General features: G+C 34.2%; 1 protein-coding gene across 7 annotated transcripts in view; it reads left to right on the forward strand.

The window, feature by feature from the left end:
- POSTN (periostin) overlaps nt 1-13,154 on the forward strand; it is a 36,473-nt gene extending 23,319 nt beyond the window's left edge. Inside the window, exons 17-24 of one of the 7 annotated variants that reach the window (XM_069882130.1) lie at nt 1,735-1,782; nt 4,885-4,980; nt 5,607-5,696; nt 7,229-7,306; nt 7,705-7,785; nt 9,975-10,061; nt 11,337-11,378; nt 11,936-13,154. In XM_069882130.1, coding sequence (XP_069738231.1) covers nt 1,735-1,782; nt 4,885-4,980; nt 5,607-5,696; nt 7,229-7,306; nt 7,705-7,785; nt 9,975-10,061; nt 11,337-11,378; nt 11,936-11,976 — 563 coding nt within the window. In that variant the 3' untranslated portion in view covers nt 11,977-13,154. Of the gene's footprint in view, nt 1-1,734; nt 1,783-4,884; nt 4,981-5,606; nt 5,697-7,228; nt 7,307-7,704; nt 7,786-9,974; nt 10,657-11,336; nt 11,379-11,935 lie in introns of those variants that run through there. The other 6 variants (XM_069882096.1, XM_069882107.1, XM_069882098.1 and 3 more) reach the window with 6 other exon arrangements.
- Nucleotides 13,155-13,957: the final 803 nt, after the last annotated feature.

Genomic DNA, 13,957 nt, shown 5'->3' on the forward strand with positions numbered 1-13,957 from the left:
TTGGGGTAGGCAAAATATGTATGCAAAAGATTCTTTTGCAGCTTTTAGCCATGGTTCAGCACTTGGTGTGTAGTAGAGTTTGTACTGGTTCTTTCTCCAAGATGTAGCATTTTATCATCCCAACGATCAAAATGTAGCATTTACTAAGCTCTGTATTAAGATGCTTTCTTTTTCATAAATGCTTCCAGAGAGACAAAGTGTACCTGTTCCAACTGTTTCCCTTTCATGCAAATATGAGGACTGTATGGGAGGCAGTAGTCCTTACCATTTTCTCTTTAGGGAGTAAATGTGAAAAAGAAACCTTTTTTCTGTCTTGTAACTTTGCTCAGGGTTTGCATTTAGTTTCAGTATATAAAGTGCTACTGTTGGAGCAAACTGCTAGGAGACAAAGGTCCTGCAGGAGCTTTGGCTTCTGAGGGACTAAGAATTTAGGCAGATGATTAAATTTCTCTCGAATTCTACTCAGATATCTCAGTGGAAATAGAGAACATCACATTACACTTTTGAAAATTGAAAATAGAAACACTGACATTAAAAGGTCTTTGGAACAAAAAAAGGAGGTAATATAAATCCTGATGGCAGGTTGAATTTGAGTCAACAGTACACCCTTCCATCCAAAAGGGCTGACCATGTCCTGGGGTGCTTCAAGCACATCACAGCTATCTGGGCTAGAGAGGTGATTATCCCATTCTACATTGCACTGGTGCAGCCCCATCCTGAATACTGTGTGTGACCAAGGTGGTGAAACGTCTCAAAGGCAAGATGTATGAGAAGTATCTGAGGTCACTGGGTTTCTTCAGCTTGGAGAAGAGAAGGCTGAGGGGTGACTTCGTTGCAGTCTACAGCTTCCTCAAGGGAGACCAGTGACAGGACACAATGAAATGGAATGAAGCTGCTTCAAGGGAAGTTAAGATTGGACATCAAGATAACGTTCTTTGTTGAGAGATTGGTCAGTCTCTGGAACAGGTTCCCCAGGGAAGTGGTCACAGGAGCAAGCCTCAAGACATTCTATGATTCAATCTTCCATAGTCAGTGAGAGTGGCAGGAGAAGTAATATCTGTAAACTGAAGCAAGGGAGGTCAATGTCAAACACCAAGAAAATTTTAACTGTTGCTTTAGTTGAATGTGGGAAGGGGAAGGCTGGGACCTCTACCAGTGAAATCTTCTCTACCAGTGAATGGATATGAGACAAACGACGATCTATCAGAGATGTTCAAGGAATAGTTGAGCCTGTCCTAGATGTAGAGTGACAGCTTGATCTCCCAAAGGCACCACAGTCTTGCTCTCCATGACATTCTATCAAGTATAAAAACAGTTCTGAACATCAGAGTGTTTCCTCTGTTTACCAGGTCAACTCCATAAGGTAAAAGAAAAAGGTGAGATTCAAATTTAAGATACACCAGGGAATTGTGCAAATCTTTATGCAGGGAATTTTATGAGCCATTACTATTACGTACCTTACATATTCATGGGTTTCATGACTAGTGGGCTTTGTAAGGCACAAAAAAAATGAAAACAGCATATCAGCAGACTCTTTCTATTCGTGACCTGTATACACTATTTTGTAATGAGAACTGAGATCTATACCCTAGATCCTTTTGAGTTACTTTATCATTTATAAGAAACTATGATGTTTTCTACATCTTTGCGACAGTACCAAAATCTAAATGATCATTACCATGAAGAAACTGTAAGAATGGAATGTGTTTTATATTCCATTTTCTATACTTTCAGAAATTAACATAATTGAAAGCAACGTCCAGCCCATCATCAGAAAGGAAGGTAAATGAGGCCCTTAATATATATTTCTGTATATGTTTGTATACATATACAGGATATATATTTGATACATTTCTTTAGCAAGATGCATTTTGTACATAACTCCAGCATGTACGGCACTTTGCTGGAAAGGCAAAGATACAAATATTGCAATTAGAACTGGCTGAATTTTTTTATAAAAAGATTTCCCGTGTTCCCATTTCTCTCCAAATGTATTTTCTCCTTTTTCTATGGACATTTTATAAATATTTTAAGCAATCTTTTTTGAAACCATTTCTTTTATGTGCATCACATATTATTATACTTTTAGTAAAAACATTATATGCTTTTATTAAAACAGTTATTTTAAAAAATAAAGTAGATTTGTTTCTTATATTTTGAAGGAAAAAAAAAAAACCCAGTTCATATTCCTATAATTTTCAACCAGTTCTAAATACCAATATCTGTCAGATGCTTGGAATGGACAATTAGCCAACCTTTCTTTTTTAACTTTTTGAGGCAAAAGGATGACCTAAAGTTTAGCTGTGGGACTGAAGAGAACAAATAGTGGGGCTGGAACTGTCAAAATTGCTTGTGAGTCATAACTGAACTGAAACACCCATTGTTTTATTTAATTTATCCAGACTGTTTAATCATTGTTTCCGGGAGGACTTCCTCCCAGCAGAAGTGACATGAGCTTGTTTTTCCTGAAACTCATCTGTGCTTCATTCCACCTAAAATTAGACACCATATTCTGATTTAGTTGCATATCCATCACTTAACTAGATTCACGGTATATTGTATATGGATAGATGATTCCATATGATAAATCATCTAAGATATATTAGAAATCTTTCTATGATGAAGGTGAATCACTCCCTGAAAGTATCTGTTTTTCTATGTTAAATCCAGAGACATATAGTTTAGTTGATTTACATGATATTTAGAAGTTTAGAAGTTGAAAGTCAAATGAAATAAAATCCTCTTTTAAAGACAAAATGAAATAACTGAGCACATCTATAGTCAAATGTACACTTAAATGTTATCCAGCAAGGAGAGAAAAAATAACTTTTTGAGTTAGCGAGTGCTGAAAAGTTACTCCTTTCCATTGCCAGTACAGTGTTCTGGCTTTGGGACACAGTCCAGGAAACAATCTCTGGCCAACACAACCTTTCTGCTAATGATTGAGAAATAGTCCAAACAAAGCCAATTCTGGCTCTTCTGAGTTTGTTAGCGGTAACAGTAGTGAGCAACAGCTCTCATCAAAACCACATAACCCAACAGCTATCATTAGAAAAAAGCTGGAAATCTGCATGTTAATTTTTGCAGCATATGTCCGGAAGTTCTAGCAGACAGTGTTGGGAAAGAGATTACATTAAAAAAAAAAAAAAACAAAACAACATAACCCCCACAAATTTAGAGCATGATGTCTGCCCTTTTTTGTCTCGATGTTATTTACTTGAGTTGTACTTCCATTGTCCAGAGGAGAGTTAAAGAGTTAAATTTGATTGAAACTCAAATGTTAATGGATTAAATGTTGAAAGGATGGATCCTAGATTAGGCGCTATAGCAAACAGTGGTTTTGCTTTTTGTTTTACATATGTTTGTTGTATCAATCACATAGGAAGGCACAGTAATTCAGAAATCTACAAAAAACATAATAGGATTCATAAATATTAATAAATGTGTATTTGACAGGTTTTCATTAATATCCATCACTTTTGTCAATGTATGTTGGTATTTAATAGATTCTTAACATGCAGAACAGAAATAAGTGAACAAATCTTTTAAGATATCTTCTTTCCAAAATTTTTGAAGTTTTTTGGCCTGAATTGTTACAAAATTAAAGAAAAAACAATGAAATGTTCAGCTATTTAATACTCTGAGTAGATGAATAATCTACTCTGTACTAACTAGTCATCGTTATAATCCTTTCATACCATCTTGTCTGCAGCAAATAAATGAATTGTTTATCTCTAAAGTCTAACTTAATAAAACATCTTCTGCTGCGAAAGCGACAAAACCATATGCTTGATTTGTTATTACTGAAGGATACTAGTTAGCCTGAATTGCTCTGTGTTCAACGATTAACACCAAGCACCCTTACTAAAAAGTTGTTAAATATTGATCAGTAACTTTTTTAAAAAAACTGTGCAGTATCAACTTCTACATAAATACACAAACAGAAAAAAAAGATTTTTAAGAGATTTTTAAGGGAAGTGAGAGAGGTGGGATGTCTTAGGTTTCTTAGTCTGAATAAGGAATAAGGGATCTCAAGTACAAGATGTCACTATAACACTTGTTAGAGAACCATAATAATCCTCTTAACTGACTGCATCAGTGCTATATGCCTGATTTTTTTAGTATCTGTTGCTTCAGCCTGTCAAACGCAGGTACATTTATATCAGTGTGCTCTATAGGGATTGCAAAGGATTAAGAGGTTTGTTTTGGCCATTGAAATCAAGATGACCTCTCCCATGCAACTCAAAGAATGAGCCATGAATGCTGACTAATATCATTATAACTGTTCCAGTTGATTTCTGAAGTTTATTTATTTTTTTCTTTAAGCTGTGTGAGTCTTGGTAACTTAAAAAAATAAACCCCAAACAACATAAGGCAATTCTTATTAAAAGGCCTAGTTCCCTCTTCAGTATCTGTACAGTTAGTAGGAAATAACATGACAAACATTTCTCCCTCTACTTCTTTTACAAGCTTTCACATAACAGTTTACATGCTCAACACTAGCAGGGCAATAGCTATAGGATTTCAGCAATGCTGCACAGCAGGCTTCTTATCAATATGTGTAGAGGAAGACTTCTGTTCACCTGCTGAATATCTGTTATCTTGCCTGAAACTTATCAGCAGATGTTAAAAATATCACACACACAAAAGTAAAATAAAAAAAATAAAAATTAATACAATAGGATCCAAGTTTAAGAGCATGGGAGGATCTGCAAGATTGTAAAGCACTGCTGCAAATGGCTTCTCGGATTCCAAAACCCTATCATTGCAGTCATCTGGTTTATTAAGAGTAGTGGATAGGTACTTGCTTCCTCTCGGCCCTGTGGAATACCATAATTATTTTTATGACTATTTTTAACTTGTTGTTTTTTTCTTATGTCACAGACCCATCTATCACACAGCTTACTAAATTAATTGAAGGGGAACCTGAGTTCAAAATAGTCAGGGAAGGGGAGACAGTAACTAAAGTGATTCATGGAGGTCGGTATACTTTCAGCAACTCAATTTGTATTAGTTAAAATTTAAAGCATTCATTATTCCCAGTCAGTTTCTACTTTCATGTAGGTGAATTATGTGATATATTAGACAAATGTTCTGTATTTAACAAGACCTTCTCAAAGTATTGTAATTTTATTGCAGCATTTCATTCTCACTTCTCATGCATTTTGGAATGCAGTTTGTTTGTGGTTTAGGGGTTTTTTTTTTTGGCCTATCTGTGTCCTGTAGCTGCAGTCAAGACAGTGTTAGAAATGCTCTGCATGCCAACAAAATTTTTGTCTCAGTTAAGAATTATTTACTGGTTGTTGTCCTACAATCAGAAATACAGCACGTGATGGTCTGATAGAAAGGCAATTTTATCAGCAGGAGAGGGAAACTTTGTCTCCTGCTTGCAAGGGGCATTGAGAAGTTCACGTTTAGAAAAGAAAAAATATGGGTCATCCTAAATTCTGGTGACACAGTTCTGGATCTCCTCTAAAGATGTTATGTTTTGTAGAATACGCTGTGGTGTTTCCTTGTGTGCTTCAGTAGGTTTCAGCATCTCAGAAACAGCATTTGTATCACTGTTAATCACTTGATTAATGTCTTCAATTTAAAAATCCTTGTAGAACCAATTATTAAAACATACACCAAAATCATTGATGGGCGACCTGTGGAAATAACAGAGAAAAAAGTAACAGAAGAAAGAATTATCCAAGGTAAATTACACTGAGCTATTCATACTCAGGGAAGTTCATCGTTACATATAGAAGTAACACATCTCAAGTTCTATCCAAATGTCTAAATTGCATGTCCTGGAGAGCTGAATTTTCCTTAATGCTTCCCACTTCCTACTGGTGGCTCAAATTCTGTCTCTGTGTATTACAACGTACACATCCAGATGTAGCAACAATGTTTTAACAGCATTACAAACGTGGGAACTTGTCCATTTTCTTTTTTTAAAAATGTATTTGCAAAGTATCTGCTTTTGCAAGTGTCTTGCTACCATTTCAGGACAACATTGCTTTTATTGCATTTTTTGAGCCTGGCTGCTTTAGAAAGAAGACTTCAATTTTTGTGAACTTTTGGGTTGTGTATCTCCAGGTAGGTTTCATTTGACCCAAGACTGATCTTCAGTGTGTAGATACTGACTTTTGCAGGTCATCCCAGGCTTCCTTGATAATTGTTTCAGGAAAATAACTTGTCTGTTTCTCTGTAAGGAGGGTGCTATGTCGATTTGACATGCATAAATGAAACTTTTGTATTCGGGTAATAAAAGATAAAATGAACGTGCATCTGTCCTTTGGTCTTCCTCCACAATAACTTTCAAACTCTTCGGACAATTTCAATTATATTTGATGTACTGCAGAGATATTTCTTTAAAAAACCTAGGAACTTCACAAGAATTGAGAAGTGGAGGGAGGTGCATTTAAGCAGTCATAAATTCTCTGTTAAAACATTTGGATCCCATTGGTTAAATATCAGTTTGAATGCTGCCATTAAAATTCTGTCTGCCAGAGCAGCTGTAAGGGGAAAACAGTATTATAGAAATATATTGACTTAGCATAAGGTCTTAATATTCAATTTATTTAGAAAATCTTAATCAATTTAAGAAGTCATTCAAGCAAAAAAAAAAAGACAAGTTTTTTTCATACAACTTTTTACTACAATAAAAATATTGAAATGAAAAATATTTGTGGTTTCTGAATAAATCTTGGACTATTTTTCAAAACAGAATTTCCGGGGAGAAAGTAAAATATCATTTTTTCATTTCTCAATTTCAAGTTTCACTCATATCTCACGTAAAATAATGAACATAATGTAAAATACTAGTGTTTCAGACCTGAGAAATCCTTCTTAGGAGAAACTGATAAAGAAACTCGTGTTCTAAGCTCTCAAATAATTCCCAGCATTAATAAAAGCAACAATGTATATTTATAACAGTGGATCCATGTTTTTGTGGATATATGATATAATACAAGTAGTTAAAACTGTGTTTTACTTTAAGAACGTAAGCAGATACTTACTATAAGCATGTTAAATTTGTCTATGTGTAATACTCTCCTGATTAGCTCTAAATACTCTATATAACTCTTTTTCACTTTAATTTGGGCCACAGTAAGAGATAAAATGATCATAAAAAAGCAGGTAAATGCACGTTAAAGACAGAACTATTCAAAGTTTTAAATGGAACAAAAATAGATAAACAGACAATCCTATTGTATCTGATTAACATTTCTTTTTTTTCCAGGTCCTGAAATAAAATATACTAGAATTACTGCTGGTGGTTCAGACAATGAAGAAAACTTAAAGAAATTACTTGAAGACGGTTAGTATCCTTGGTTTCTGTCCTTTAAAAATGATATTTTATAAATAATTATTGAATGGATACTCCATGTTTCAGCAAAAGTGTTCATACTGCAAAATCATACCTAGAAATAAAACCTCAGAAACTGAGAAATGTCCAAATCTAATTTTATGATTTGCGTCTCTGATCTTCACATTTCAGTCAGCTCCAGAGTTGAGACTACATGGGTCCAATATAGAGTATGCTATGTTTGTTATGCAATATGTTGTTTCAGTGTTTACATGGAATATTATATCATAGCAGATGAATTCTGTAATTCAACAAATGCTTTGACAGGAGTAATTCAGTAATATGTTGTTATAGGATTGTCAAATGTTTACTGTAAATCATCTCTTCTGTGATAACCTGTATCCTATCAGAGGTTACCAAGGTGACCAAATTTATTGAAGGTGATGGTCATTTACTTGAAGATGAAGAAATCAAAAGACTTCTTCAGGGAGGTAATTCAGTGTATTATAACTAACATTTTTGCAACAGGTTATGATAACTGAAACCCCTCTCACATTTGTCGATGTCAACATTTTAAAGACTGACCTAGCAGAGATGTAATTTTAATGTGGAAAAAATAGAATGCCATATATGAAGTGCCAGATGGCTGTGAAACAGAAATAAATACCAAAACTTGATTAACCAATTTGTTACAGTATTGATCATGAAAAAACATTACTTGGATATTTTCAGTCTTTAAAAAGTTATTTACTTAAAACATGAGGGAGCAATGAAGATTTATTCCACTAGATGTGAACCCTTTTTTTCAGCAAATTTAAATCTGTGAAAAACACTTATGAAGTGGAAAGTACTGTAGCCAAATTCACCTTACTTATCAGTTATTCAGAAATGAATATTCATTGCCCTCAAGTCGATAAATAAAGGCATGTTTGACATCCTTCTTTCAATACTTACAGGTGATGGGCATCGATGCATTAACCTTAATTCTCTTCAAATATAGCATTCCAAGGAATAGTTTTCTTTCCTCCTTTCTTTCTTAATTCTAACTGTTTTGGCAATATATAACCACTAGATGTAGAAAACTGTTAAAAGAACTTGTGCATATGAAATTAATCTTTATTTATGAATTTGGAATGTCCTCTGCTTAACGTAGATTAGAAAAAACTATCTATAATAGCAATGGAGAATTGAAAAAAAAAAAAGGAATTCATGTGCTTTGGTTATAGTAAATGTCTGACTTAGAAGCTTAAAAACAGATATGGATATTTCTCTTGGCATAAATTAACCGAATCCACTTCATTTTATGATCATTTTTTAGGAAGCTGCAAACTTCAGTGCCAGTGACGTGGCTCACAGGCAGCTGTGTGTTCACTGAACTAAACCTTCAAAAGCACTCTTTAGTATATTTGACTTAAACTTCAGTTAAATAAAAAAAAAATTGTGATGACTGAATAACATAGACAACAGCTTTCCACAAAATAAAACCATGTTAGTTGATAATACAGCTACTCTTTGAAAAAAGCCAAGATATACCTATGAATACTATTGAATATATTTCTCTCTTATGTTTCAAACATCTAAGTCATAGTTTTATTGGTCTAAGCCAATGTTTGCCTATAAAAAAAATTGGAGGGGAAGGAACATCCAGAGCATTTTTCACCTTATTCTATCTTAAGTGTCTCAGCAATGTGAAAAGAGTTGCTTTCTGGCGATGCCTATTTCAGTGTCGAATATTATAAAAGAAAGTTGAAAATGAAAGAAATTGAAGCAAGAAAATACCTCCATATACTGAATGATGTTCTATTGGTGTCAAACAGGCAATAAGAGTAGGAGGAAACTTTGTCTGGCGAACTGCTCAAAATTCTGGTGAAGGATCTGATGCCAGAAATAAACAATTATAATTGTAATTGTAATCATCATCTTAATTTACAGAGAGATATGATTAAATAGACATAATCTGTACAGATATGTCTTACAGTGATCCTGCAAGTGTATGGAAAAAAGTTTCTCTACTAAATTGGGAAAAGACAATACTGTCTCTTGAATTATTGCTATTCTTCCTTGCTATTATCTGCTAGTTTAAGCATCTTGCTTTACAGAATGGACCAAATAATTAGATTTGCCTTTTGTTTTAATTTTATTTTTCTCTATCTTTCCCATGATTTATCCAGTCAGCTACTCTTGTCTGTCATGATAATACCTTACCACACATTTTGCCAGTAAAAGCAGCTGCACAAGCTGCTTTATGGCTGTTGGTGATAATGGTGATAGTGCTCTATGGCCCTCTTGTCCATACCCAATTATTTCTGTTTTACCAAAAATTTCCTAAGCAATTTAAAGTGAGCCCAGTCGCAAACGAATGTGTTCTCACTGTCTAAGGTAAAATAAATATTTAATATGGTCTGTAATTCTACTCATACAATCTCTGTCACCGCTTATCACAATTAGTAGCCTGCTGAAACAAAATTTCAAGCCAAGATTGCAATGAATCACTCTCAGGCCTAGAGAAAGAATCATCTGTGGCAGGGCCAAGAAAATCATCAGGACCTTACAACGTGAATAACACACTGGTCTGCATACATCTACAGCCCCAAAATGACAATGTTTCCATGGAAGGCTCCATGCATATGGAAAAATGCTATGTCAGGTTTAATTCCTTTGTTTTTAATGCTTATCATAGCTGGAACTGAGTACACCAAGGTTACTAAAGTAATTGAGGGAGAGCCACAGATTATCGAGAGAGAAATCAAGGAAGTCCATCTGGAAGGTTAGTTTGTCCAAAAATCCAGTATCACTAAGAACTGCTTTGTCTGAAATGATCATTCCAGGTAGGGGTTTTTAGTATATACTCACAAAAATCACTTAGATCTGAAGCCAATATTTTATCAAGAAGAGTTTTATAATTGTTTTGGAAAAGAATTCTTTAACTGACATTGCAAAGAAAAATGTTGAGGCTTATCTTGTGGATAAAAGTCACTAAAGATTTGGCATGCATAGAGGAAATGTATAAACACAAAGCTTAGGTAAAACATTTGAAGGAATGCACACCATAAGAATTACCTTTTCTCAAAACAGCGCATCCAGAAGAAGACCACGTGAGTCATATTTAACTTGAATTATTTCTTGTCAATATTAATGGGATCTGTTGATGTGAGAGGTTCTCAGCTTAGTGAAGGGAGGGTAAGGTGGAAGGAATATAACCTCTAGGAATGAGTAAATATCTCAAAAGATCTTGGAATATCTCTGTCTTTATCTTGTGGTTAAATGAGGGAAGCTCTTGAGCGTGAAAAAGCTGAACAGTGTTGTGGTCCAAAATGAAACTTTTAAAGGAGACAAATACAATTCAGACTGGCTTTACACTAGGAATTTGCTCTGAAAGTTTAACAATATTTTTTTCAATGATCTTAGCTCAAAGCTAAAAAAGAGCTTGTTTAGGGGTTTTTTTGTATTTATATTTGTATTTGTGTCCTTTTTCAGTTCTAATTCTAATAATGCAGAATAAGTTATTCTGTCAGCATTTGAACTAAATTCATGGGAAAAACTACTACGGGTTTTGGAGACTGAAGTTAAATGAATATGTTGCGACTTTTTATAATTTGAAGTTTATGCTAAATACTGAAGGTATATTATAGTATTTGTATAACTTCAATGTTGAGTAAACCTTGAACTTGTAAGTCACTAATAGTGTTCGATGGTGTTGAAGAGCATGAGCAAAACGTCCTGGCACCTGCCTACATTGTGTAGCCATCTGTAGATCAGTGTGAATAACAGATTAATTCATACAGTTAAAATGTAAAAATACTTTTGAAATGTTGCTAAGATTTGATGGATGAATGCACATGGTAGAAATACGTGAACTGTATAATAAGCATTCGCTTTTCAGGTGATCAAGTCAACACGCTAATGGGAAAAAAGCCTTAATGTACTGAATACCTTACAGAACGGGTTTTGCAAGTCAGCAAGGAGTTTCCAACATTTCTAATGAGTTTTTATTCAAAGGATCTTACGAATAACTTCTGACTGCAACATTTCTGTTTTCTAGAAGCACCTATACGGAAAGTACAATCAACCAGGAGGACACAAGGTAAAAGCAAAACATATATCTAAAAATGTTATCATGTATGAAATATTATGCTCAGTTATGTTGTAAGTCAGGAGAGAAAAATGTAGCCTTGATAAAATGTAACTTTAAAGGAAAGAGTTGTACTCATGGTTTAAAACAAGAAATTTTAACTAATCATGGTGTTGCTAATTACTGTGCTTCTAGATTTTATTTTTTTCTTGTATATATTGCTGTATGAAAATGAGTTAGATTTTGTGCTTTTGGCAAACAGTGGTTCAGGTCAGAATACAGGCATCGAAGTCAGATCTGACTCTGAAGTTTAACATAATGAAAAAGGCGCTATGAGATTCCCCTCCATGGGATCTGCAACTCAATGATTCTACATTATTTTGATCAATTAAGAAGCTGAGAGTTCATTATAATTTCCTAGCTGACAGCGTAGCAATGAAAGATTCAGCACCATGCTTCAACTTTCTCCTTCAGATGTTTGTTTCACAAGAAAATATACTATATAGAGTAACTATATTATATATAATAATAGATAATAACTGTGGGGATTATTTTTCCATTTTTGCCAGGGGGAACAGCAAGAAGGAGGACAAGACTAGCCTATTCCTAAAAGCTTTCCAAGACAGAAGCCACAGAATTACAAACTGATGACACGGTCTTTGAGAGGAAGAAATACTGGTTTTTAAAAATGAGAACATTAGAAAATGATACTGTTTTGATAACATAATGTAAAACTGAAATATAAATGCATAGAAAGATTTGAAGCTGCAGATACTCACTGCTAGCACAGTGCTCAATAGGAGGAGTACTCAACTGATGGTGCTTTAACTGCTCTTCACAGTAAGCTTAGTGCAAGGTGGGATCCTAGAACTACCGAAGACCATCAACTTCTGTAGAACTGGGATTCCTCCCTATGCTGGCTAGTAAGTGTTTGCAGGGTTGGATTAAAAAAGAGCAGGGAGTAATACAGAATGTATTTTTTTATTATTATTATTATTATTTCCACTAAATAAGAAACATAAATGAAATTTGATGATTTTCGGAGAAAATAACTTCAGGTGACTTCTAGAGTAATCCAAGGAAATATATGTTAAAGTAGCACTTTTGATTCAGTAGTACTTGTACGCTTTTTATAAATCAAACTACACTGTGTGTTTAACGTCATAATGACACCAATAATGTTACCTTTCTAAACAAGTATGCTTTATATGAATTGTGTCTTATTTTTATTCTACATTGCATATCCAAATGCCTCCTGATAACATGACTAGTAGAAGCTCTTAGAAAGTAAAAACCTAACATTGTGAGCTTCATGAAATGTATTTGAGACCATATTGACTTCTTTAATTTCAAGAAAAATCATTCCCATTAAAGGAATCCTATACCAATACGTATACTGAGATTCTAAACTGTTTTCCCACCCTTCCCTAATTGTGCCATTTGATTATTAAAGTGGCTGATAAAATGCATGCAAACAATTAACTCAGCATGGAAAAAGGTTTTACAAAAATTAGGCTAGGTCTGAAAGCTTTTGTATCAAAAAACGCTTTGCTGTATTCTGGTGCTAATGCAGAGTTGTCTGTAAATTATGTCAATTTTATAACTCTAGTTTTATACTCATAAAAGTTGTTTGCCTTTATTAACAAAAGCTGGAAAACAATTACTTATGGAGTAAGAAAACAGTGTGTTCAAAGTGCCTTTATTCTGCAGACCAAAGTTTCAGAGGAGTTATCTAATGAGCTTTTATACTTGTTTTGAAACAAATTCTCAATAAAGAATTTGGCTGAACTATGCTTGCTTTTATTTGTAATTTTTTTTAATATGATAGCAAACTAAATATTCTTAAGCTCTTAGCGTACTTTTCAGTTAAGAAATATACTTGCACAGAAGCAAGATGATGCTTTCCTTTCTCAGCTGGCACACGCTAATGCACTTCTACTGCATCAGTCTCTTTAAAACAGTTAAACACCTTCCCCAATTCCATAATCACATACCATAAGAACTACTCCCGAAATTATAAAGCTATTCAAGCATTGGGCTGATAAACTCTGTGACCTTATTGGGCTGTCAGACTCTCAATAAGGTGACCTCAGTATCCACTATCACCATGCTTTGAAGGAAGGACTGGTTTTAACTCTGGTAAGAGCTAGATAGCTTTCAGGTGAAAATGAAAATGAAAATGAAAATGAAAATTAAAATGAAAATGAAAATGAAAATGAAAGCTCTTAGGACTGCTTAGGGGATGAACTGAAGCTGTTGCTTTTGCCCAAGGTCTTTAACTCTTACTAAATCATTAACTTGCATCTGCTTTTGGCACTTCAGTGCCACTATAAGTTGTTCAGTCAAGTAAGATTTTAAAGGATAGTAGTTACGTTATGGAGGAATGTGTTTGTGCTCTCATTTCCCAAAAGAGTAATGGGCCCTGAAGTTTGCAGAGGAACTGGGGAGGAAACAGGAGAAAGGAAGAAAGTAGATTAAAACCTACTGTGTGGTAGGTTATTTTTAATGTTTTAAGTGGAAACAATTCTGTAACATACTAATTTTTTGTATATTTTCCTCTGTGAAAGCATTTTAAAGCCTCTGGTAGTGAA

The sequence above is a fragment of the Phaenicophaeus curvirostris genome, chromosome 1 (genome assembly GCF_032191515.1).
Source record: "Phaenicophaeus curvirostris isolate KB17595 chromosome 1, BPBGC_Pcur_1.0, whole genome shotgun sequence".
NCBI classification, from domain to species: domain Eukaryota; kingdom Metazoa; phylum Chordata; class Aves; order Cuculiformes; family Cuculidae; genus Phaenicophaeus; species Phaenicophaeus curvirostris.